At 44.4% G+C, this 24,137-nt stretch overlaps 1 protein-coding gene across 3 annotated transcripts in view; it reads right to left on the bottom strand.

Moving 5' to 3' along the window:
• AKT1 (AKT serine/threonine kinase 1) overlaps positions 1 to 24,137 on the bottom strand; it is a 113,648-nt gene that overhangs the window by 14,857 nt on the left and 74,654 nt on the right. The window contains exons 11-12 of one of the 3 annotated variants that reach the window (XM_077819473.1): positions 14,984 to 15,198; positions 7,520 to 7,786 (exon numbers count right to left, since the gene is read on the bottom strand). In XM_077819473.1, coding sequence (XP_077675599.1) covers positions 7,714 to 7,786; positions 14,984 to 15,198 — 288 coding nt within the window. In that variant the 3' untranslated portion in view covers positions 7,520 to 7,713. Of the gene's footprint in view, positions 1 to 7,519; positions 7,787 to 9,675; positions 9,861 to 14,983; positions 15,199 to 24,137 lie in introns of those variants that run through there. The other 2 variants (XM_077819471.1, XM_077819470.1) reach the window with 2 other exon arrangements.

Here is a 24,137-nt window from a genome sequence, read left to right on the forward strand (position 1 = left end):
TTGCATCTGTTGTTCTATTAGGGTCCAGTGCATCCTGATCTGTGGGGAGCTTCCTGCTGCTGATGAGCTTGGATAGGATGGGGAATTGTGTGAAGGCCGGAAGAGGGGATTCAGGAAAGATATCTTTCAGAATAGGGTCCACACCAAGTATGGGTTGTAGTTGTTTCATGAAACCCCATATTGATTCCAGTGTGGGGTGATAGGTGACAATCAGGAGTGTGCAGTCAGAGGGCTTTTTTTCTGTATTGAAGCAGGTTCTCTTGGGGTATTTGGGTAGCCCGTGCCATGATGTGATCTACTTCTCTCGTTGAGTGTCCTTGTTTGGTGAAGGTAGTTTTAAGTGTGTTAAGGTGTATATCCCTAACTTTCTCCTCAGGGCATATTCTGTGGTATCTGAGTGCCTGGCTGTAGGTAACAGATATCTTGGTGCGTTTGAGGTGGTTACTGTATCTATGAATGTAGGTGTGGTGATCCGTGGGTTTCTTGTACATAGTTGTCTGAAAGGTTCCATTATTGAAGTTGATTGTGGTATCCAGGAAGTTGATGTTAGTGTGGGAGTGTTCCAGAGACAGTTTTATGGACAGGTGATGGTGGTTGAAGTTGTGGTAGAAATCTATGAGGGAGTTGAAGTCATCTGTCCAGAAAATAAAAATATCACTGGTGGTATCTCAAGAATATCATTGGTTTTGGGGTGCATTTGTCTAGAAATTCTTCTTCAAGATGGCCCATGAGGAGGCTGGAATATTGGGGAGCCATCCCAGTACCCAGGGCTGTTCCCATGGTTTGGACAAATTGTTTGTTGTCGAATGTAAAATTGTTATGGGTGAGGATGAAATGGATGAGTTTGGTGATGTGTTTTGGGGGGAAATCTGAGAGTTGACCATTGTCTTGTTGATATTTGAGGCAGGCAGTGATGCAATTATTGTGAGGGATGCTGGTTGATAGGGAAGTGACATCCATGGTGGTAAGGATGGTGTTCAGAGGGAGGTTGTTAATGTTGCAGAGTTTCTGGAGGAAGTCAGTTGTGTCCTGAAGGAAGCTGTCCCTTTGTGTCCTGAGTGGTTAGGATGGTTTCTGAGTTCCAATATTCCTTCAGTAAGAATGCTGTGGCTAGATGATGGGTCTACTGGGGTTCCCTTGTTTGTGTATCTTGGGAAGAATGGAGAAGCTCCATGGAGTGGTGTCACAGGGAGGATTCCTGTGAGTCTCTCCCACCTTAGATACAGACCACACTCACTCCAGGTCACCTTCACCACCACCATGCTTTATGATAGTGTTCATTCAGGATGCTGACTGTCATACTATTTACATATATACAAGTCCCGGTCACTTCCCTTCTTACTCCTGGGGTAAAAGGGAATGGTACTAGCAGCAACCAGATCTTCTTTCTTTGAGGCTCTGTCAGCCCCCTTCCCCTTTCCAGGGCTTCCTTCCTCTCTATTTATATGCTCCCAGCTGCTTGGGTTGCTTCTCCTAAATAGCCATTCAGCTGTGGCCCTACTTGTTATCTGGTCTTCCACTTAGATTCCAGTTAAATTTGTGGGGATTTGAGTGACAGGTTACTGAGTCAACTCCTGACTCAGAACCCCTGTCACAGGTGGGCTCATGGGGGATGAGTTTGTAGAGTTTCTCTTACCATTGTTTGAGGAAGGATTTGAGGATATCCTTATGTTCCTGGGTAAATTGTGGTATGGGGTCTTCTTCGAGTTCTTTATAGTAGGTGGTGTCAGAGAGTTGTTGGTTGACCTCATTCATGTAGTCATCATGGCTGAGGACTACGATGGCACCTCCTTTGCTGGTCTGATCACTATCTAGTGGTTAGATTTCAGGGAGTGCATAGCTGTCTTCTCGGCAGTGGAGATTGTGTTGGATGTGCTCTTTGTTAAGGATTTCACAGTTAATTTTCACGTGAAACAATGTAATGATCAAGGGTGTGGGTTAGTCTGCTCTGTGCTGGTCAGATTATTCTTTTTTCTTATGGTGGTCAGATTATTCTTTTTCTTATCGCTGTGGACATGGGGTGATTGTTGGTAGGGACGTGATAACTGTGAGTGGTTTCGGAATTGTTGAAAGAATTCTTTGAGGCAGAGTCAGCAAAAGAATTCTTCTAGTCCTCCGCATGTTAGTATGGTATCAGGTTCTGTGGTAGTTTAACCACTCGGTTTTGTCTTCAGTTCTGACAATTATGGTCTGGTCAGAACTAAGCCTATATAAACATTCAGTGAGAGACCATCGCCATTCCAAATTGGCTTCTCCCCCATTTGCAGAACTCTGTGAACATGCAGCATTTTGTGTGAAATTTTTACAATGGTAAAGTTTCCATCAAAACTAGAAATGACTTTTTTTAAAAAAAAAATTGTGTTTTTGAAAGTTTTAAAACGAACGTTTCATGGTGCATTTCAGATTTCCAGCCGGGATTGGTTATATGGGCACCAGGAACTGTTTATTGCATGGTTCCACAATTGGCTGAGCATGGTCCAAGGGCTCAGGAGGATCAGCTCAGCAGTGGGAGTGGCTGCAGGTTGCCAGAGGGAAAAATTACTTCTTTGAATAAGGACCTGAGCCTGGAGACTTCTCTCTAGCAGCCATGCACAAGGACTTAGGGTTTGCATCTACCTTGTCTCCCCATGAGCAGTATTAGCCACAAGAACAGACTCTGTGCTGTTCCCTTCTGTATGGCAGAGCCACTTATTAAATATTATTTTGAGTTGGAAGGGCAATGATCTATTGCACATGCATCTATGAGGGTGAAAATACAACTTGTCATCTTCGTTCAGATATCTAAGATGTACTGACAATATAACATGATCCCAAGTTTTTGCTTTCAACGTTAGCTTCTCTTCCCAGCTTCTTTGTAAGATAGGTAGGTTGGATGCAGAAGCAGTGGACTGTGGGAAATTTCAAAAGGCCACCCAAGCATTGTAGACCAGTAGCAGGACGACTATTTAACTAATTCATCTTGTCCATGCTCATGCTGGTGCTAAACTGGTTCAGACTGAAATGGTTTAGACTAAACCAGTTCATACACCTGCTTACAGCCTCTACTCTGTCTAGATCTGCTGAAGCACTGTGTGCAGATGGGAAGTGCTTTACAAGCAGTATGCAGGGCTTAAAGGAGTTCTTAGGTCACATTTCTCTAGGTGAAGACAAAGCTTTAGTAGTTGTGACATGCATGTAATGAAACAAAATGATAAAATTCACCATCTGTCTTGCGTGTTTGTGATACTCTAATGCAGAGAGGAGGAAATGGCAGACTGCCTCTCTTGGGGCTTTAACTGTGGATTTTCACACTTTCAAAGGTTTGGTTTCAGAGTAACAGCCGTGTTAGTCTGTATTCACAAAAAGAAAAGGAGTACTTGTGGCACCTTAGAGACTAACCAATTTATTTGAGCATGAGCTTTCGTGAGCTGTAGCTCATGAAAGCTCATGCTCAAATAAATCGGTTAGTCTCTAAGGTGCCACAAGTACTCCTTTTCTTTTTTCAAAGGTTTGGATTTCTTGTAAGGTCAGGTTCAAGCACTCAAACCACTGGCACGTGCCTGCAGCCTTAACAACATACTTTGCAAGGGAGTAACAGTACTAGAAACAATGAGATGCAGGAGCACTTTGTGTTGCTAAAAGGAGTAATTTTTGGTTTTAGATTAATAGATTCATAGATATTAAAGGTCAGAAGGGACCATTATGATCATCTAGTCTGACCTCCTGCACAACGCAGGCCACAGAATCTCACCCACCCACTCCTATGAAAAACCTCTCACCTATGTCTGAGCTATTGAAGTCCTCAAATCGCGTTTAAAGACTTCAAAGAGCAGAGAATCCTCCAGCAAGTGACCCGTGCCCCATGCTACAGAGGAAGGTGAAAAACCTCCAGGGCCTCTTCCAATCTGCCCTGGAGGAAAATTCCTTCCCAACCCCAAATGTGGTGATCAGCTAAACCCTGAGCATATGGGCAAGCTTCACCAGCCAGATACCCAGGAAAGAATTTTCTGTAGTAACTCAGATCCCACCCCATCTAACATCCCATCGGGCCTATTTACCATGAATATTTAAAGATCAATTAATTACCAAAATCATGTTATCCCATCATACCATCTCCTCCATAAACTTATCGAGTTTAATCTTAAAGCCAGATAGGTCATTTGCCCCCACTGCTTCCCTTTGAAGGCTATTCCAAAAGTTCACTCCTCTGATGGTTAGAAACCTTCGTCTAATTTCAAGTCTAAACTTCCCAATGACCAGTTTATATCCATTTGTTCTTGTGTCCACATTGGTACTGAGCTTAAATAATTCTTCTCCCTCTGTGGTATTTATCCCTCGGTTATATTTATAGATAGCAATCATATCTCCTCTCAACCTTCTTTTGGTTAGGCTAAACAAGCCAAGCTCCTTGAGTCTCCTTTCATAAGACAGGTTTTCCATTCCTTGGATCATCCTAGTAGCCCTTCTCTGTACCTGTTCCCGTTTGAATTCATCCTTCTTAAACATGGGAGACCAGAACTGCACACAGTATTCCAGATGAGGTCTCACCAGTGCCTTGTATAACGGTACTAAAACCTCCTTATCTCTACTGGAAATACCTTGCCTGATGCATCCCAAGACCGCATTAGCTTTTTTCACGGCCATATCACATTGGCGGCTCATAGTCATCCTGTGGTCAACCAATACTCCAGGTCGTTCTCCTCCTCCGTTACTTCTAATTGATGCGTCCCCATCTTATAACAGAAATTCTTGTTATTAATCCCTAAATGCATAACCTTACACTTCTCACTATTAAATTTCATCCTATTACTATTACTCCAGTTTACAAGGTCATCCAAATCTTCCTGTAAGATATCCCGGTCTCTCTCTAAATTGGCAATACCTCCCAGCTTCGTATCGTCCGCAAACTTTATTAGCACACTCCCACTTTTTGTGCCGAGGTCAGTAATAAAAAGATTAAATAAGATTGGTCCCAAAACTGATCCCTGAGGAACTCCACTGTTAACCTCCCTCCAGCCTGACAGTTTACCTTTCAGTAGGACCCGCTGTTGTCTCCCTGTTAACCAATTACTTATCCACCTTTCAATTTTCATATTGATCCCCATCTTTTCCAATTTAACTAATAATTCCCCATGTGGCACAGTATCAAACGCCTTACTGAAATCTAGGTAAATTAGATCCACTGCGTTTCCTTTGTCTAAAAAATCTGTTACTTTCTCAAAGAAGGAGATCAGGTTGGTTTGGCACGATCTACCTTTTGTAAAACCATGTTGTATTTTGTCCCATTTACCATTGACCTCAATGTCCTTAACTACTTTCTCCTTCAAAATTTTTTCCAAGACCTTGCATACTACAGATGTCAAACTAACAGGCCTGTAGTTACCCGGATCACTTTTTTTCCTCAAAAATATGAACTATGTTAGCAATTCTCCGATCATACGGTACAACCCCTGAAATTGCTGGATTCCAAAACTGACAGAGGTTTATGATGCTCTGCTGAGAGGCTTAGTGGCTCACTTTCTATCTTTTAGTGGTGGACCTAATTCTGTTTCTCATTCCTCCCTAATGACAAGGGCAGAAAGTGCCATTAAGGCAAGAGAGGAAGGAAAGAAAACTTGGGGTGATGACTTTTTCAGAGCTTGGAATGTGAGAGAGAATACAAACATTTGAGACCATCTTTATCTGGTGGGCTGGAAGTGCTGGGACACGGAATTACCATGAGAAGGGTCAAAATCCAGGCATAAAATCTGCAGGTGCTGAGACTCCTCCAAGTGCAGCAAGGCTGAGACTCATTAGAGGGTTTATTGGGTACTTGCTGCTGATTGTGCATGCGTGCACACACATGCAAACTATACACAAAGCCATCCAGTTTAGGAGGAGCACGTTGTCCCATTCAAGCTTTACTGGTCTCTGATCTTTGAAAAAGAATAATAAAGTTCTTTGGAAGCTTTGCAATTTCAAATGTAACAACGCACTAGAATTTTTGCCTGCTTCAGTCTAAGATCCATCACAAGGCAGCAGAGGAAAACTTCAGATCATATTAAAAGGAAATGTTTATAGAAGCGCTTTGCTCTTTCTACAAAAACTGAGGTTCACATTCCAAGATGAGTAAGCTTATATGCTTCCCAAAAGAAACCTCAAAATTCCTTTACTCTTAAAAAAGAGGGGTACAAGATTGATTCTGGGAAAGAACAGTGACTAAAAGGCTGAGTATAATTATCTTTCCTCATATGCTCATGACTTTGAAGTTGGATCAGTTTTACTGAAAACACATGTTGCCGAATGCTAAAACATCTCACACAGAGGTGGCCAACCTGTGGCTTCGGAGTGGCACGTGGCTCTTCAGAGGTTAATATGCTGCTCCTTGCCTAGGCGCTGACTCTGAGGCTGGAGCTGCAGATGCTAACTTTCCAATGTGCTGTGGGCTGCTCACTGCTCAACCCCCTGTTCTGCCCAAGGTCCCGCCACCACTCCACTCCCTCCCACAAGGCCCCTGTCCCTTCCCCCTGCCTGCCATGCCCTCGCTCCTCACCAGAGCCTCCTGCGCACTGTGAAACAGCTGATTGCAGCGGGCAGGAGGCATGGGGAGATGCTGATTGGCAGGGCTGCCGGTGGGTGGGAGGTGCTGGGAGCGGCTGCTGATATATTACTGTTGCTCTTTGGCAATGTAAATTCCAATTCATTGGTAAATTCTGGCTCCTTCTCAGGCTAAGGTTGGCCACCCCTGCTCTCACACATTACCAGCTGAGATAGGACAGGTAATTTGTAATCTTAAAATTCCCTGATACCAGGCCAGGATTCATTAGTTACTGGCTATTTAGCTGAAATTTCCCAAGCACAGTACTTCACTATATCATCATCTGAAAAGAGATTTTATTGTGGGGGATCACATGGTTCAATTTCCCTTATAACTGGGGCTCTCTCCTCCCTCTCTACCACTTACCAGTATCAATTCAGTGTTGCTGATTTTTGGGATGGGCGACTCCTGCTGCTGGCAGTCTCATGATGACACAAAGTTCTAGCAATCATGTGACTTGAGGGGGGCGGGGGAGGAGAAGGCTTCTAAACAGTTTCCTGTAGCCTAGTGGAAGAGGCACAAAACTGCAAGCCCAGAGACCATGAGTTCTAATCCTGGCTCTTTCACTGACCGCTGTTAGTATTTTGGTGCCCATACAAAACCTCATTATTAAACAAGGTTTTAGCCTATTAGACAGGAAGACCCAGAGACTTATAGACCAATCAGCCTAACTTTGATACCTGGAAAGATCCTGGAACAAATTATTAAATAATCTGTTTGTAAGCAGCTAGAGATAATAGGGCGATAAGCAATAGCCAACATTGATTTGTCAAGGACAAATCACACCAAACCAACCTAATTTCCTTCTTTGACAGAGTTATTGGCTTAGTGGATATAGGGGAAAAACAGTAGACATGATACAGCTTGATTTTATTTAGGCTTTTGGACACAGTCCCACATGACATTCTCATAAACAAAGTAGGGAAATGTAGTCTAGATGAAATTACTATAAGATGTGTGCACAACTGTTTGGAAAAAAACAACAACACAACCATACTCAATGAGTGGTTATCAAAGGTTCACTGTCAAACTAGGAGGGCATATCTAGTGGGATCCTGGAGAAGTCAGTCCTGGGTCCGGTACTATTCAATATTTTCATTACTGACTTGGATAACGGAATGGAGAGTATGCTTATAAAATTTCCAGACGACACCGAGTTAGGGGGGGTTGCCAGCACTTTGGAATACAGGATTAGAATTCAGAACGACCATAACAAATTGGAGAATTGGTCTGAAATCAACAAGATGAAATTCAATAAAGACAGGTGCAAATTCCTACACTTAGGAAGGAAGAAAAATCAAATGCACAAATACAAAATGGGGAATAACTAGCTAGGTGGCAGTACTGCAGAAAACGATCTAGGGGTTATAATGGATCACAAATTGAATATGCAACTGTGATGCAGCTGCAAAAAAGGCGAATAGTCTGGGGAGTATTAATAGAAGTGTCATGCCGAAGACACAGGAGGTAATTGTTCTGCTCTACTTGGTGGGGCCTCCGCTGGAGCAGTGTGTCCAGTTCTAGGCACCACACTTTAGAAAAGATGTGGACAAACTGGAGACAGTCCAGAGGAGAGCAACACAAATGAGAAAAGGTTTAAAAAAGCTGACCTATGAGGAAAGGTTAAAAAACCTGGGAATGTTAAGTCCTGAAAAAAGAAGGCTGAGGGAGGAACCTGATCGCAGTCTTCAAAAATGCTGAAGGGCTATTCAAAAGAGGACTGTGACCAACTGCGCAGGTGGTCCCCCAGGAACTGGTTCTTGGCCCTATGCTATTTAACATTTTCATCAGTGACCTGGAATAAACATAAAATCATCACTGATAAAGTTTGTAGATGACACAAAAATTGGGAGAGTGGTAAATAATGAAGAGGACAGGTCACTGATATAGAGCAATCTGGATCACTTGGTAAACTGGGCACAAGCAAACAATGTGTGTCTTTAATCCGCTAAATGTAAATGTATACACCGAGAAACAGACTGTAGGCCATACTTACAGAATGGGGGACTCTATACTGGGAAGCAGTGACTCTGAAAAAGATTTGTGGGTCATGATGGATAATCAGCTGAACATGAGCTCCCAATGCAATTATGTGGCCAACAAAAGCTAACGCAATCCTTGAATGCTGTAACGGGACTGGCCACCACCCGATCTCCCCGTTATCGCCAGAGGTTGCCCTCCAGCTCCCTGCATCTGTTGTCCCCCTCTTTAGGGCTCCTTAACCAAACTCAAGATAGTCCAAAGGAAATTAAAACATTCCCCACCTGGGGTCCACTTTATTCAGTTCTCAGGTATACACTGGTCCTCCAAGCCCCAGCACCAGTTCAGTGTCTCTCCCCCTAGCTGCGGGGTTCCCAGCCCTTTTCCTCAGAGCTGGGCATAGTTCAGTCTCTGCAAGCGCAAATCGTGTTCCCTGCAGCTGTTGTTTCCTCAAGCCAGCTACAGCTTCTCAGGCTTCTGCTTCCTGAGCATCTCCCAGCTTACTGCAGCCAGCTGCTGCTCTCACACAGATGTACCTCCTTTAGTAATCAGGGTTGGCTAGCCCCAGGCCCTCCAGGCATTAAGGGGTGAGCCACTTTGTTACAGATACATAAAAAAAGAATCTTGAGTGGGAGTAAAGAGGAACTGGTGTGACTGCTGCTGGAATATTGTGTCCAGTTCTGGTGTCCACAATTCGAGAAGGATATTGATAAATTGGAGAGGGTTTGGAGAAGAGCCATGATTAATGGATTAGAAACTGATTAATGGATTAGAAAACATGCCTTATAGTGAAAGACTCAAGGTACTCAGTCTATTTAGCTTAACAAAGAGAAGGTTAATGGGTGACTTGATTACAGTCTAAGTCAGAGCCTCATAAACAAACTAAGCAATTGCTTAGGGCCGCCAGCAGTTCAAGGGGGTCACTTACTCAGTTTTTATTATAAGAACTTGCTCATTTTAGAATGGGGGAGACAAAAATATTCCTGCTTAGGGCCCCCAATGGGCTAGCACTGCCAAAAAGTACCCACAAGGGGAACAAATATTTACTAATGAGCTAGTCAGTCTAAGAGAGAAAAATAAACAACATGATCCAATGGCTCAAAATTGAAGCTAGACAAATTCAGACTGGAAATATGGCATAATTTGTTTAATGTTGAGTGTAATTAACCATTGGAACAAAGGTCATGGCGGATTCTCCATCACTGGACATTTTTTCAAGATTGGATTTTTTCTAAAAGATCTGCTCTGGGAATTATTTTGGAGAAGTTCTATGGCCTGTGTTATGCAGGAGATCAGACTAGACCATCCCTTCTGGTCTTTGAATCTATGAAAAAAACAAGTATTTACTTGTATAGTTACTGTTGTTCTTAGAGAGGAGGTGCAGACATGCATACATAGGTGTACACCCACCCAGGCTAGACTCTCCCCTGGTTATATAAGGGTAGCATCGACCAGACCCCCTCAGATGTCAAGAGTATAAAGTCTGATGTAGAGGCGACAGAGAGTGGTTGTGGAATACACACCTGCAACTCATCTCAAAGAACAGTTACAATGTAGGAAAAAGAAAAGGAGTACTTGTGGCACCTCAGAGACTAACCAATTTATTTGAGCATAAGCTTTCGTGAGCCACAGCTCACTTCATCGGATGCATCCGATGAAGTGAGCTGTAACTCACGAAAGCTTATGCTCAAATAAATTGGTTAGTCTCTGAGGTGCCACAAGTACTCCCTTTCTTTTTGCAAATACAGACTAACACGGTTGTTACTCTGAAACCTGTCATAATGTAGGAAAGGAACCATTTTTCTTCTTTGAGGAGACGCAGCTATGTTCCCTGTAGGCAGATCACAAGAAGTACCCTTGAATGACTTTACAGATGGAGCACTGTTCCTTAATGTACCGAGACACAAGCACCTTGGGTAGGGGACACTATTAGGGATCACCCACACACACGACGGCCAATGCTTGAGCCTTGGTTAGGGCATCACACATGGCAGCCAACTACTCTAACTCTAAACTAAACTTAAGGTATTACTAGCTATCATCTAGAGCAGTGGTTCCCAAACTTGTTCTGCCGCTTGTGCAGGGAAAGCCCCTGGTGGGCTGGGCCGGTTTGTTTACCTGCCGCGTCCACAAGTTCGGCTGATCGCAGCTCCCAGTGGCCGCTGTTCGCTGCTCCAGGCCAATGGGAGCTGCTGGAAGCGGCGCGGGCCGAGGGACGTACTGGCCACCGCTTCAGGGGTCTGAAAGAAGACTATGTTCTGGAGGAAAAAGGGAGAGGAAGGATCCTGGACTCCTTTGAAGACTCTGACCACATTCCAAAGAACGCTCAAGGGTGGTGAAGAAAATGAAGCAAGAAATAGCATATTGGTATTTATTATTTTGCAGGGATCTGCATATCTCTTGTGCAGTCTAAAGTAAATTGATTTGTTTTAAATATCCTTCTGCAAAGTCTGTGTCTACTGGCTTCACTGTCACATGTCCCTGAAGGGTTAAACTATAAACCAGCGTGCACGTAAGAGGAGTAAGGCTTTGCTTAAGCCACTGGGAGACCTGGAGGGTTCAGCACTCGTCCTGGGGCCTCGTTTGGGGCAGCTGGGCCGTGGGGTCCCACTTCTAAAAAAGGATACTTGACAGAGTCTGGGACCAGCAAGCATTCCAGAGGCCAGAGCCAGACATAATGTCTGAAGCCTACCGTGACTCAAGGAAGCTTGAAAGTACAAAGGCCCAATGTGTGAGTCCAAACACAGCAGCCTGGTGAGTGTTCAGAAAAGGGCTGCTTGACCAGGGCTGTGACACCAGGTCTCAGAGGCCCAAATCTCAGCCACTTTTCCACACAAGTCTTTCAGGAGGAACACGGCAAATACATGCTTCTGTAACCCACACCAATATAGCATGATCCTGTGTCACCCTCTAAGAGCTGGACCACATATAGGAATGTACGACAGGATACTGCTTTGATACTAAGAGACATGGCTCCTTTGCTCAAGTAATATAGGGCCATACTTCATCCACAGGTCCCAGGTTCAGTTCCCTGCAGGTGACCCGAACAGAGTCATTGTTACATCTGCCTATTCTGTCTGTAACCATTAGGCCACAGTCTGATCCTAGAGCTGGGCAGAGAAACTAAGATTTCTGGTGGTCATTGTTCCACAGCTGTCTCTCAAATATTTATGTCATGTATACTTGTGTAAAGTAACTAGCAGTGTGCATGTCATGCCTCCTGGTACAGGCTAGTCCACAGAGAATAACAGCATACTTTCTGCCTCCCTGCTTATACCTATAGCGGACACTGAAGATATCTATGTTCTATGGCAGAGGTTCTCAAACTGTGGTCCGCAGACCATAGCTCCTTTTAAGGCGCACCTGGGCAGCAGCACACAGAGAATGAAGGGCCACCCACCTAATCAGTGGAGCCATGCAGGTGTGGCTCCACTTATTAGGTGCCTGGAACCTGGAGAAGACACACATGTAAGGTGAGATGGTGGCCTTGGGTGGAATGGGGGTAAGTGGGGTGAGAAGAGGGGGTGGGGAAAATTTGGGGCGTGCAGGGCTCAGCGGCCATAGAAAGAGGCTACTTTCCCCAGCTCCAGGGCTGGGGCTGCTGGGGAGAGACGCCCCTCCTTCCCAGCCCCAGCTCTGTGGCTGCTGTGGCCGGGGAGAAACCGCCCCACCTTCCCAGCCCCAGCTCAGGGGCTGCTGCAGCAGGGGAGAGAGGACACATCCATCGCATTAGAACGTAAGACTACTGATATCAAAATAAGAGTTGTGTGCTTTTATATGTAGAGCAAAAAAACGTTAAATATTATTAAGGTTTTTTTATATAGCGCTTTTATCCAAAGCTCTTTGCAATAGTTAGCTAATGGTGCAAATAACATTTGGAAAGTTCATTAAGTGGTCCGCCGAGATCCTCAGCAATTTTAAAGTGGTACACCTCTACCCCGATATAACGCGGCCTTCGGGAACCAAAAAATCTTACCATCTTATAGGTGAGACCGCGTTATATCAGGGTAGGGAGAGGAACTGCTCCCCGCCCCAGCTCACCTCCACTCTGCCTCCACCTCCTCCCCTGAGCGCACCGCTGCCGCTCTCCTTCTCCTTCCCTCCCTCCCTGCCAGGCTTGCTGCTCCAATCAACTGTTTGGCGCGGGAAGCCTGGAAGTGGGGGTGGGAGGGGGGGGAAGAAGCGGAGCGGCGTGCTCAGGGGAGGAGGCAGAGTGGAGGTGAGCTGAGGCGGGGGGCTGCAGCAAGTGGCGGGGGGGGGGGGGGGGCAGAGGAACCGCTTGCGGTAACACAAATTCGGATATAACGAGGTAAAGCAGCCCTGCTCCCCGGAGCACTGCTTTACTGCATTATATCCGAATTCACGTTGTATCAGACTGCATTATATCGGGGTAGAGGTATATGCAAAAAAAAAAAAAAAAAAGTTTGAGAATCACTATTCTATAGATCAGAAGGTTGTACATTCAAACCCTGCTGAGGATGATTCGTGTGGAAGTGAAAACATATACAACGGCAAAGTTAGCATAAGAACCTTGGAGTAATAGTTGGAACTATTTCATATTGCAAAACATTGCATCTAGAAGTGAATTCGAATGCTGTGTTAATATTTATTTTATTGTTTGTATTTTGGTTAATAGGAGCTGCTCTGTTAAGGGGGTATGGCAGACTGAGAGAAGCTTGAAGGAGATTTTGCCTGTGTTTCCAGAGATTGGAAGAGGCTGTTTGCATAAGCTACAGAAAGGTGATAACTTGATCTAAGATCCATACTTTTCTGGAAAGCAGCCTCATTCTCACAGTGCAACGTTAATACTTAATAGCGATTGGATTCCTCAGAGTATTCCTAATAAACTACAGAACCTCTTCATTTGTAGGTTACCGGTTTGGATCCTAGCCAGCTCAGAAAGGATTAAAAATTGTTCCCATCTGATGGATGTTTGGTAGCCCCTATATGAGTATGGCAAGTCCCAGTTCCAGTTCCTAATATCACCATTAAGCTTTGAACTAGATTGATCCCTTGTGGGCAGGGCCTGGTTCTTACTAAGTGTTTGTACCTACCACTATGGGGCCCCAACCTAAGTGGGGTCCTCCAGCTAAAACTCCTGCAGTGGGGGCCAGTCATCTTGCTATACATTTGTAAGAGTTGGGAAGACTAATGTCACACGCACACAGGAGTCTGGGCATGGGAAGTTCAAAAAAAAAAAAAAAAAATCAAAGGACAGACCAAAAAAACCAGGCCTTACATTTTTTTAAAAGTCTCAATTTCAGGGTCAATCTCAGTTTTTTGGGGACAGACATGTTATTTTTGTATGTGTGGGGTTGGCAGTGGTGCAAATGGTTGTAAGCAGTGCCAGGTCACTGTGGGAAGGTCAAATGTCCTTTGTAATCCTGTGATACTGTACTGGTTGTTGTGTATGAAGTCTTTCACTTATGGTTATCAATAAAAAAACAACAAAAAGGGAGCAGAGAAAGAGGGCTAACTTCACGGCACAGATAACACCATCTACCCACTAAGTTGCGGAGCAGCACTGCTAACAGCCCACTGATTCAACATGGAACTAAGAAACAGAAAACAGAATTGTAGATGTGAAAGCAGTCACTGCAGAGCATGCAAAAGTCATGTTCACTGTGATCTAGAATGGGTTATGTGGTTTGTTTGGGTTATAGCCTTCTGTACAATACAATGGCAGCCAGGGTATTTTGCAGTTCTGCCTCTCTATTACTGCATTTGCTTCCTGTTGCCATCTGGAGTATCCAGTCTGTACCAACATTTAAAACAAGAAAGAAGACACCGGTTTGTTGGATCTTCCAACTACCCTTAGTTCCTGATAAATCTGCAATATTTAAAGGGATGTTGTCATCAAAAAAGAAAAAAAAAATCATCACACTTATCTGAAACCCTGAAAGAAATTAGAGGGGAAAAACCCCTTTTCGTGTGTTTACTTAGGGTTTGTCTACACTGGCACTTTACAGCGCTGCAACTTTCTCACTCAGGGGTGTGAAAAAACACCCCCCCCCCGAGTGCAGCAAGTTTCAGCGCTGTAAAGCACCAGTGTACACAGTGCCCCAACGCTGGGAGCTACGCCCCTCGTGGAGGTGGGTTTTTTATGGTGCTAGGAGAGCTCTCTCCCAGTGCTGCCGCGGCACTGCTTTAACGTTGCCAGTGCAGACTAGCCCTTAGTGAAAGCGACCGTTTACAAAGTGTGGTTGAACGTACAATTTGCTCTGATTGTGTGGATTTTTCCAACAGCAACATTGGTGAGAAACTATTTTTAACTCATTTTCTGAAATCCACTGGACAGGCATATGTGTTCTTTTTCGTTTAGTACCTCAGCTGATTATGCCCCTGTGTTTGTTTTGATGTGGTGGATCCAAACAAGAAATGCGACCATAGCTATCATTCAGAAAACCGAAGAAATTAAAATGTTTGATTTTTAAAAAACGGTCTCACCTTTGCTTAGGATCCTTCTTCAGCAAACCTGACAGAAGAGATTTTGCTTCAGGTGACAAAGTGCGTGGAAACCTAATCTCCTCCATAAGGATAAGTTCAAAGAGCTTCTCATGGTCCTGATTGTAGAAAGGGAGCCGGCCACACATCATTTCATACATTACGACTCCTAAGCCCCACCAGTCTACTGCACGACCATAGTCATTATCTTCCAGCACCTGCAGAAACACAGAGAACAGCTTTAGTAGGTATTCCTGTGCTGTGACTATGCAAGGAATTCAAGTGACAGGGACTTATACTATTATATTCGTTTTCATGCATTTCACAACTCTGCAGGCACAGCATACTTGCTGCAGCTGAGAGAGCAGATCCCATTGCAGACAACTGACACTAATGCACACCAATGATTTATCCACAGGGAACGCTCTAGGCAAGCAAGAGGGAAAAAAGGCTAGAGAGAGATGGCTCTACCCCCCTTCCCCCCCCCACATTACTTCCATGATATGCATAACCTAATGCCTAGAGGCTGAGAACCCAAGTCTGTTCTCAGATTACACAGCCAGCTGTTAAATCCTAACTTATTCATTAGAAACCATTCCAAATGGGGCCTCATTTTAAAAACAGGATGCCATTTGGGGGGCAAGAGAGGATTGATTAACCTATTGCTTCAAAGCTACAATCATATCTATATCTGTTCCCTCTCCATGTCAACTTGTACGTTTTCTTTATCCTCACCAGAAAAGCTATGCAGCAACCCAGGAAAGACAGCTTGCAAGTTTTAGAAGAATTGCTGAGCTGAATTAAACTGTAAGGGCCCAAGGTTCAAAATAGCTCAGTTCTCTTTTGCACTTCTGGCCTTTATGTTGCCCTAAATGGGAGCCAAGTGCTTTTGAAAATCTGGCCCTAAATCTTTTCAATTTGCAATCTCCTTATTATACACACAGATGTTCAGAAAAAAAATTGTTTCTCTCTCACAGTGGAGAAAATCTACTATTACAATTTTCTCTTACTTAATTGTATCCTCAGGTTTAGGTTGGGTTACATGATATTTGATAGCTTTACTCTCCTTACAGTTCTGCACTTTACTGCTTCTCACTGGTACGAGGTAAAAGCACTGTTTGTTCATTCTTTAGTGCCTTGCAGTGTCAGTGCCTACCCAATTTACAGAACTGCACTTCAGAACCATTTATGCTCAGAAATAAGTCTTCAGTAGGACTCAGGACCAAAGAGCCAACTGAAGCCAGAAGTAGTTTTGCCACTAACTTCCATGGGAGCAGAATCTGGCACTTTATGAATTAATTATTAAGATCCTGTGGATAAAGAGAAAGATCAAGATTTTCTTTGTAAAAAATTGTTTGTGTTCTCTCTATATATTCACTAATTATTTAGTACTCTGCCTTAAAAATTATCTGAATCAGAAAAAAAGTCCTGCAGTAAAAATCCAAAGGCTGTCAGGTATTAGATTACCCCGCACAGGTCTATTTACAGCATCTCTTGCTGTATGATTCACACCAAACGACAGCTGGTTCTACAGCTGCCCCATATATGTATAAGACCAACACAGCTGCTTGTCTGCCAGGATTCCAGGAGCCAGCCTCATCCTTTATGAGGAATCACAGTCTCTAACTTCATAGGAGATAGTGTGTGATAATGCAGTTAGCCATATTTCTGAGCCACACCCTTTCACGAAGCACTTCCTGTTCATTCTAAACCACTTAGGTTACTTAAAATAAAGTAGACACATTGCTACTAGATACACAATAGGAATAATTTTTTTTTTAAAAGCCAAGATCGAGTCCTACAAAATCAGGCCTTCTAAAACTCAACAACGATAATTTGGCCAAGATACTAAAAGAACACTAGTTATAATTCAGATTACTAACTAGAACCCTGAATTTCTTACCTCCATACAGCACAAAACAAGTACCAATCCTTATTTTTCAAAGTAAAAAATACTTCTCACAAACCCCACAGTGCTTATATTAATGTTTATACAAAACAGGACAATGATTTAGTCTTACTTTAAGTATGTTCACAACTGAGAAGAGAAAAAATAATATAGAAGTAGCATGAAAGGTACTTATATACCCATGATTTATTGCAATGTGCATGGTAACTGAGAAGCAATAGGTAACAAGGTCATTTAACTTAAATTAAGCGGATGGTCAGTTCACCACAGTTCTTGGCAGCTGTGTGATGGAATTTACAAGAGAAGACACAACAGCTGTAAACAGGACAGTCATCAATATATCTGACACATCAAAGCGGACGCAGTTCAGTCCCTACCATCCATGCACAAGATTCCAATACGAACCTAAAAACAACTATGTAACAACTGTATAAACACGCTCTTATGCTGGATTCAAGTTACAAATAGAGAGGAAAAGAAAGAGACCCCTACTTTTAAGGATACATGACCTTAAACATACAGAATACTCATTCATGCACGATTTCCAGATTTTTTGCATGCTATCAGCCAGATGACAAAAGCCTTCAGAATTTAACACTCCAACCAATAGCTGGGATTTGCAATGAAGAGTGTGAGCTAGGTTAGTCAAAAGGATTTGTCCTTCTGTGTTATGGTTAAGCCAGATCATTATAAATATTAAAGGAAAATATTACAGGTAAAATGATTGAGGGGTAATTCATATAGAAACATTCCGTGGCTGCTTCAGACACATTCCGCGTCAGGAAAAAATTCAAAAGTTAAATAATCTCCAATGAGATTTGCCCAGTCTTTCACTGGCCCACAAAATCCACAGTTATAATCAGAGACTAAAGTTTAACACTGCTTTTAAAAGGGATAATGGCAGATTTAAAGCCATATTTGTAAACAACAAACTGCCTTAGCTGTTTTACTGATAACTCTTTGTGTCAGTGGTTCTCAACCTATGGACTGCTGATGATTCACAAGGAGCTTCTGGTTGTCCATGAGAGCTGGCAGACATCATGGAGCTGGCTCGATCTCCTTGCTTCAAGCTACTTTGACAGGTGCCCAGGTTCTTCATTTCAATGAAGCGGCTGGATGGCTGTACAAAGAGCTGGAAAAAATGAACACAGCTGCCTCCCCGCCACTGCTGTGTAGGAGGAGAGTATAAACAGAAGCCTCCAGAAAGGACAAGAGCCATCAGTGGAACAAAACAAAAACAAAAGCAATGTTTCCCAAAGGTAACTTTTCCATGTAATCAATTCCTGTACTTGTGCCTTACGCTGCTATAACTGAAAGCATGTTTACTCGTGGCTCCATTTCACCCAACTTGGACAAAGAGCGAAATGGAGCCACGGTTTCGTTTTCATGCTGTTGTGCACTGGCACAGTGCTCCACTGTCCGGACTGCAAACAGTTCAGGGGAAAGGTTTAAAAACTTTTAAAGAGGGAAGTCATGAAAACATTTCTGCTAATTAAGTTCTGCAAAATGTCTTTAGTACAAAGAAATGTAAAATTCTGAGCACAGATTGCCTGTCCGTATTGTTCCTTCCAGAAAAGGATGGTACACTATTCACTTTGGGGAATATCTATCTGTCTATAATGGTATATGCTAGCTGCACCTTTGTCCCCTACCTAGTCTCTCTGAGTGTACCTCCTCAGGTGTCAAACCTTGTGCCTTTACCTATCCCAGGCCTGAATTCCGCTTTTCTACCTCTAATTAGACTGGGCCCTAGACCATCAACCCTGTGTATCAATCATGCTTACCCAGCAAGTCTGAGTGAGCTCTGACAACCTGTAGTTCTTCCCTTTGGGAGTCTCTGACCAGCGTTGTACAGTGACAAAACAGCTTTCCTAAAGGATGGTTTATTTTGCAGAAGGAATAAAGCATTTAGAGCAAAAAAGAGGGTCACTCACCTTGTGCAGTAACTGAGGTTCTTCAAGATGTATCCCCCTGTGGGTGCTCCACTTGGGCGCCCCATGCCTCTAGTCAGAGAGCTTTGACAGCAGTACCCGGTTGGGCTGCACATGCGCTCTCCCTGTCTCACACCTGTAGCAGTGGTTAACAAGCGCTGTGTGGCCAACCCCCATCTCAGTTCTTTCTCAACTGCAGAGGACCTTGCAAAAACTCCAAAGCAGAGGGGAGGAAAGTGGGTAGTGGAGCACTCACAGGGACATACATCTCGAAGAACCTCAGTTACTACACCTTCTCTTCTGCTTCGAGTGATGTCCTTGTGGGTGCTGCACTTCAGGTGACTGTAGAGCAGTGCCCCTCAGTGGAAAGGAGGGGCTTCAGAGTTGGATCTGTGATAGATGATAGGACCGTGAGTCCTAATAAAAAGTGTCAGATGTCAAATCTTGCTTGATTGCGTAGTGCTGAATGAATGTGTGGGCCAAGGACCAAGTGGCTGCTTTACATGTCTAATAGTCACAGCATTAAGGAAGGCTACCAACCGGGAGAGCGACCTGGTAGAATGCGTTCTAACCCCCCAGTGGGGGTTCAAGTTTGTCTTGGCGTTAGCAGAGATGAATGCACTCTGACATCCATTTGGAGAGTCTCTGCTTATATATAGCTTCTCCTTTGGATCTCTCCGTAGTTGAGAGAAACAGTTTTGGTGCCTTCCTGAATAGTTTAGTCCATTTGAGATAAAAGGCTAGTGCCCTTCTGACACCTAGAGGATGAAGTGCTGCTTTTTGCCTGTTGTTATGAAGTTTAGGGAAGAATGCAGGAAGATTAATAGGTTGGTTGAGGTGGAACGAAGAGGGTACATTAGGTAGAAATTTAGGATGCGCTCTTAGAGTGACCTTGTTCTTGAAAAAGATCGTGTATGGGGGTATGCCAGGAGGGCCCCATATTCTCGTACACATCTTATGGATGTGATGGCGACAAGGAAGGCTATTTTCATTGAAAGGCGTAACAGTGAACGGCAGCCAAGGGCTCAAACGGAGGTCTGGAAAGTGAATGAAGTACTAAATTAAGATGCTATGGAGGCACTGGGACTCAGAGTTCAGGACAGAGGTTCCAGAAACCTTGTAGGAATTGTTTTGTAGTTGGATGGGCAAAGACTGAAAAAAACTCATCCACTTTAGAGTGGAACATTGTGACAGGTGCGAGGTAAACTCTGAATGAGCTCAGTGAAAGACCCAGGTTTTTTTATTGAAGCATATAGTCCAGGATTAGTGGTAGAGCAGAGGTGGTAGCTCTGATTTGTTTGTTCTGGCACCTGTGTGGAATCTCTTCCATTTGTGGAGATAGGCTGAGTATGTAATCAACCATCTCTGCTGCCTAGCAAGGTATCCTTCACCCTTTCTGAGCAGGTCATCTCCTTGCTTTGAAACCATGGAGGAGCCATGCTCCAGGTTCGGGTACAAGATCTGACCTGCATCTTGTGACAGGAGATGTGGAAGAAGTGGGAGAACTCGCAGTGAACATGCAGACATCTGCTGCAAGTATGGAAATCAAATTTGTCTGGGCCATGTGACAGCTATCAAGATGACCCTGGATAGGTCAGTCTTGATCTTTTATCTGACCCTAGACAACTACGGGGTAAGAGAGAAAGCATAAAAGCGAGGTGCAGCCCATCTTAGGAGGAAGGCATTGTCTATGGATCCTGGCCCCAACCCCACTTTGGAGCAAAATGATGGGCATGTGCTGTTCTGACTCATGGCAAGTAGATCTCTGGGGGGGGAAATCCCATTGCTGGAATACATGCTGTATCACCGAGGTATTTATTTCCCACTCATGATTGTAGGAGAACTTTCTGCTTAACATGTCTGCTGTGGTGTTGTGACGTCCCAGAAGATAGGAGGCTGACATGGTGATGTTATGATAGATGCACCAGTTCCAGAGTCTTAAAGCCTTGGCGCAGAGGGAGCGTGACCTTGCTCCTCCATGTTTGTTTATATAGAACATGCAAGCAACGTCGTCCATCGGGATCTGTATGGTTTTGTTTTTGATCATAGGCAGAAAGTGGGTTCATGGGTTGCGAACTGCTTGCAGTTCCAGAACGTTTATGTGCAGTGCTGATTCCGAAGAAGACCACCTGTGCTGTACTGTCAGGTTGTTTAGATGGACCTCCCAGCCCACTAGGGAGACATCCATTGTGATTATCATTGTGGGGGAATCTGTAGAAAGGGGACCCCTGCACACACGTTGTGTGAATGGGACCACCACTCTAGCGAGTTCATGACCTTCTGTGGTATGTTGAGAGGCTTGCTCGGACTGTGTTTGTGGGGGATATACACTGTCCTGTGCCACCCTTGTAGGTAGCCCATGTGTAATCTGGTATGTTTTACGATGGAGGTGGTTGCCACCATGTGGCCTAGTAGTTTGACGCAAGTCCTGGAAGATGTTTGTGGACTGTTCACTGTAGCGTTGATCAGATTCACTAATGTGACAAATCTGTGCAGTGGTAGTGAAGCTTTCGCCTCCAACGAGTTTAGGTGAGCCCCAGTGAATTCTAGTTCTTGTACTGGTGTCACTGTTGGCTTTTGAATGTTTATTTGGAGACTGAGTTTTGTAAAACTGAGTTTTGTGTGGCTTTGATGGCTTCTTCCCAAGTGGGGGCTTTGAGTAGACTGTTGTCTAAACATGGGTACATCATGACCCTTTGCTTGCATAGATGGGCCGCTACCACTGCTAGAACTTTGGAAAAAACTTGAGGGGCCATGGAGAGGCCAAAGAGCAGCATCTTGTACTGATAGTGATCTTGTCCCAAAACAAACTGGAGGAACCGCCTGTGTGATGGATGTCTGGCGACATGAAAGTATGAGTCTTGCAGGTCAAGGGCCGAAAACCAGTCCTCTCATGGGATTACTGTTGCTAAAGTAACCATCCTGACAAAAGTGTTTTGACAAATTTGTTTAGGTTTCTCAGACCAAAAATGGGCCTCCAAACCCTGGATTAAGAAATATGGGAATAAAAGCCCTTCCCTCTGTGTTGTACTGATACTGATTCTACTGCACCGAAGTGCAGGAGATGGTCTACTTCTTGTCTCAGAAGGTGTTCGTGAGGGTAGGTGGGGGGGATAGAGGTGAACTGGATGGACTAACTGGTGGTGATAATTTCCAGCACCCATTTGTCTGAAGTAATAATTTGCCATGTTGGTAGAAAGAGGTTTCAGCAACTGGAATTGGGAGAGGTCTCTCGTACCCTCAACCAAACCATCAAATTTGATATTTCAGTCCAGGTTGTTATGATGTAGGAGATTGAGATGGGAGTGGCCTACGTCTTGTGGGTCTTTGTCTCTACCTCTGGGCGTCATATTACGTCTGCGGTTGTGTGTAAGGCACTGGTCTGGAGTGTTCTGATGGGTAATATATGACCTGTTTTCGTTTTTGTGCAGGTGTGTAGATGCCTAAAGACCAAAGAGTCGCTTTAGAGTCTTTCAATGCATGGAGGGACTCGTCAGTCTTACCTGCAAATAATTTTGACCTTCAAAGGGAAGATCCTCTCTGGTGGATTGCAGCTCCTTTGGGAATCCAGACAGGTGGAGCCAAGAGGCACATTGCATTACTATGGCAGTTGCAATGGATCTTGCCACTGTGTTTGCTGAGTCTAAGGATGCCTGAAGATCTGTTCTTGCGAGGAGATGGCCTTCAGAAATGACTGACCTAAATTGCTCCTTTTTGTCTTCAGGGATAATGTCAATAAATTCAAACAGTTTTGAGTAATTTGTGTGATTGTATTTCGCCATCATGGCTTCATAGCTGGCTATTCTGAACTATAATGTTGCTGATGAATAGGTCTTGTGATCAAAAAGATCCCATCTTTTCCACTCTATTATATGGGGTGGTCCTCGAATGGTGTTGCCTGCCCTGCTCGTTGACAGCTTCTATGAGTTTGGCTGGGGGTGTGAAAATAGAAACTCTAGGTCCTTCAATGGGACACAACACTTCTTATCCACCCTCTTACAAGTAGTGGGGGGGATTGCTGTGGGTGTCTGCCAGATAGTCTTGGCAGGATGCATGAGAGCCTCATTATAGGAAGGGCTATTTTACAGGAGGCTGATGTGTGTAATATGTCCACCAACTTGTTTTGGGAATCAACAACCTCTTCCAGGGGGATTTGGAGCGTGTCTGCAATTCTTTTAAACAGCTCCTGAACTTGCTTAAAATTGTCTCCTACTGTAGGTGGCAGAAGCATGATGGTTTCATCTGGAGAGGAGGAGGAGGAGGTGTTAGTTGCAGAAGTGGCCTCCTGATCTAGAGCCTCCTGTTTCATCAAGAGTCTCCTCAGGGAGCTCACAGAGCCCCTCCTCTGATGCTGATGGGGAGCATCTCTGTCTTTCCCTGGAGTTACTGGGAAGCTTGGAATAATGTTCCCTACGGGTCCTAGTATGGCAGGAATGACACTCGTGGTGGCATCCATGAATGTCCATACCACCCCTGGGTGCCAGCTCTGGAGCGGTGTCCTGGCTGTTCCTATAGATCTGGTCTGTTGATTCTCTGGATGGGTGAAGAGTGGTGTGAGGAACAAACATCTCCCTCCTCATCATCGGCCTCCTCGCTGGAAAAAGGAGAGGCAGATCTGTTTGTCTGTCTGTATAATGGTGCCGAATGTACCGACGCTGTATCAGTACTGAAAAGAGGTGATTCTGGTGCCGCAGCAACTACTAAGTCCTTATGTCGGAAAAAATGGTGCATTCCAAGAGATCTCAGTACCAAAGATGGAATCTGTAATTGTTGCAGTACTGGGAATTGTTGTGGTACCAGGAGGTATTGCGGCACCAGGAGAATCGGTGCTGATTATGTCCGTACCGAAGGAGGTAAAGTAGACTTTGGTACCGCTGTCTCTACACTATGCGCCAGAGGGCCAGGAGATGGCGCCATAAGCTGAAGCACTGCAGAGGTGCTCAATACAGAGTGTTTAATTGCTGCAGTCGGTGTCATGGTAGAAGGGGTGGTCTTGTCTCTGCAGTCCTTCTGAGAGCCTGCCCACTTAGGGTCTTTGGCCTTAGTGGTACTAGTAGGTACTTAGCCGTGGCGTGGTTTGTACTGATGATAGGGAGAGTTGGTGAACGCTTCTTTTTCAAGACTCCTTTCATAGGAGAAGTGGTAGCTCTCTTCTTCATCTTTTTTCTGAGAGACAGGTCCTTCCTGTGCAGAATCAGTGAGGGAAGTCTGTCAAAGCCGAGGTATGCAACCGGTGATCGGGAGGAGTTTGTGATCCCAGGTCAGAGGCTGGGCAGAGAGATTTCTCCATGAAGATGAGTTTAAGCTCCTTGCTTTG

This window comes from Eretmochelys imbricata, chromosome 6 (assembly GCF_965152235.1).
Source record: "Eretmochelys imbricata isolate rEreImb1 chromosome 6, rEreImb1.hap1, whole genome shotgun sequence".
Classification (NCBI taxonomy): domain Eukaryota; kingdom Metazoa; phylum Chordata; order Testudines; family Cheloniidae; genus Eretmochelys; species Eretmochelys imbricata.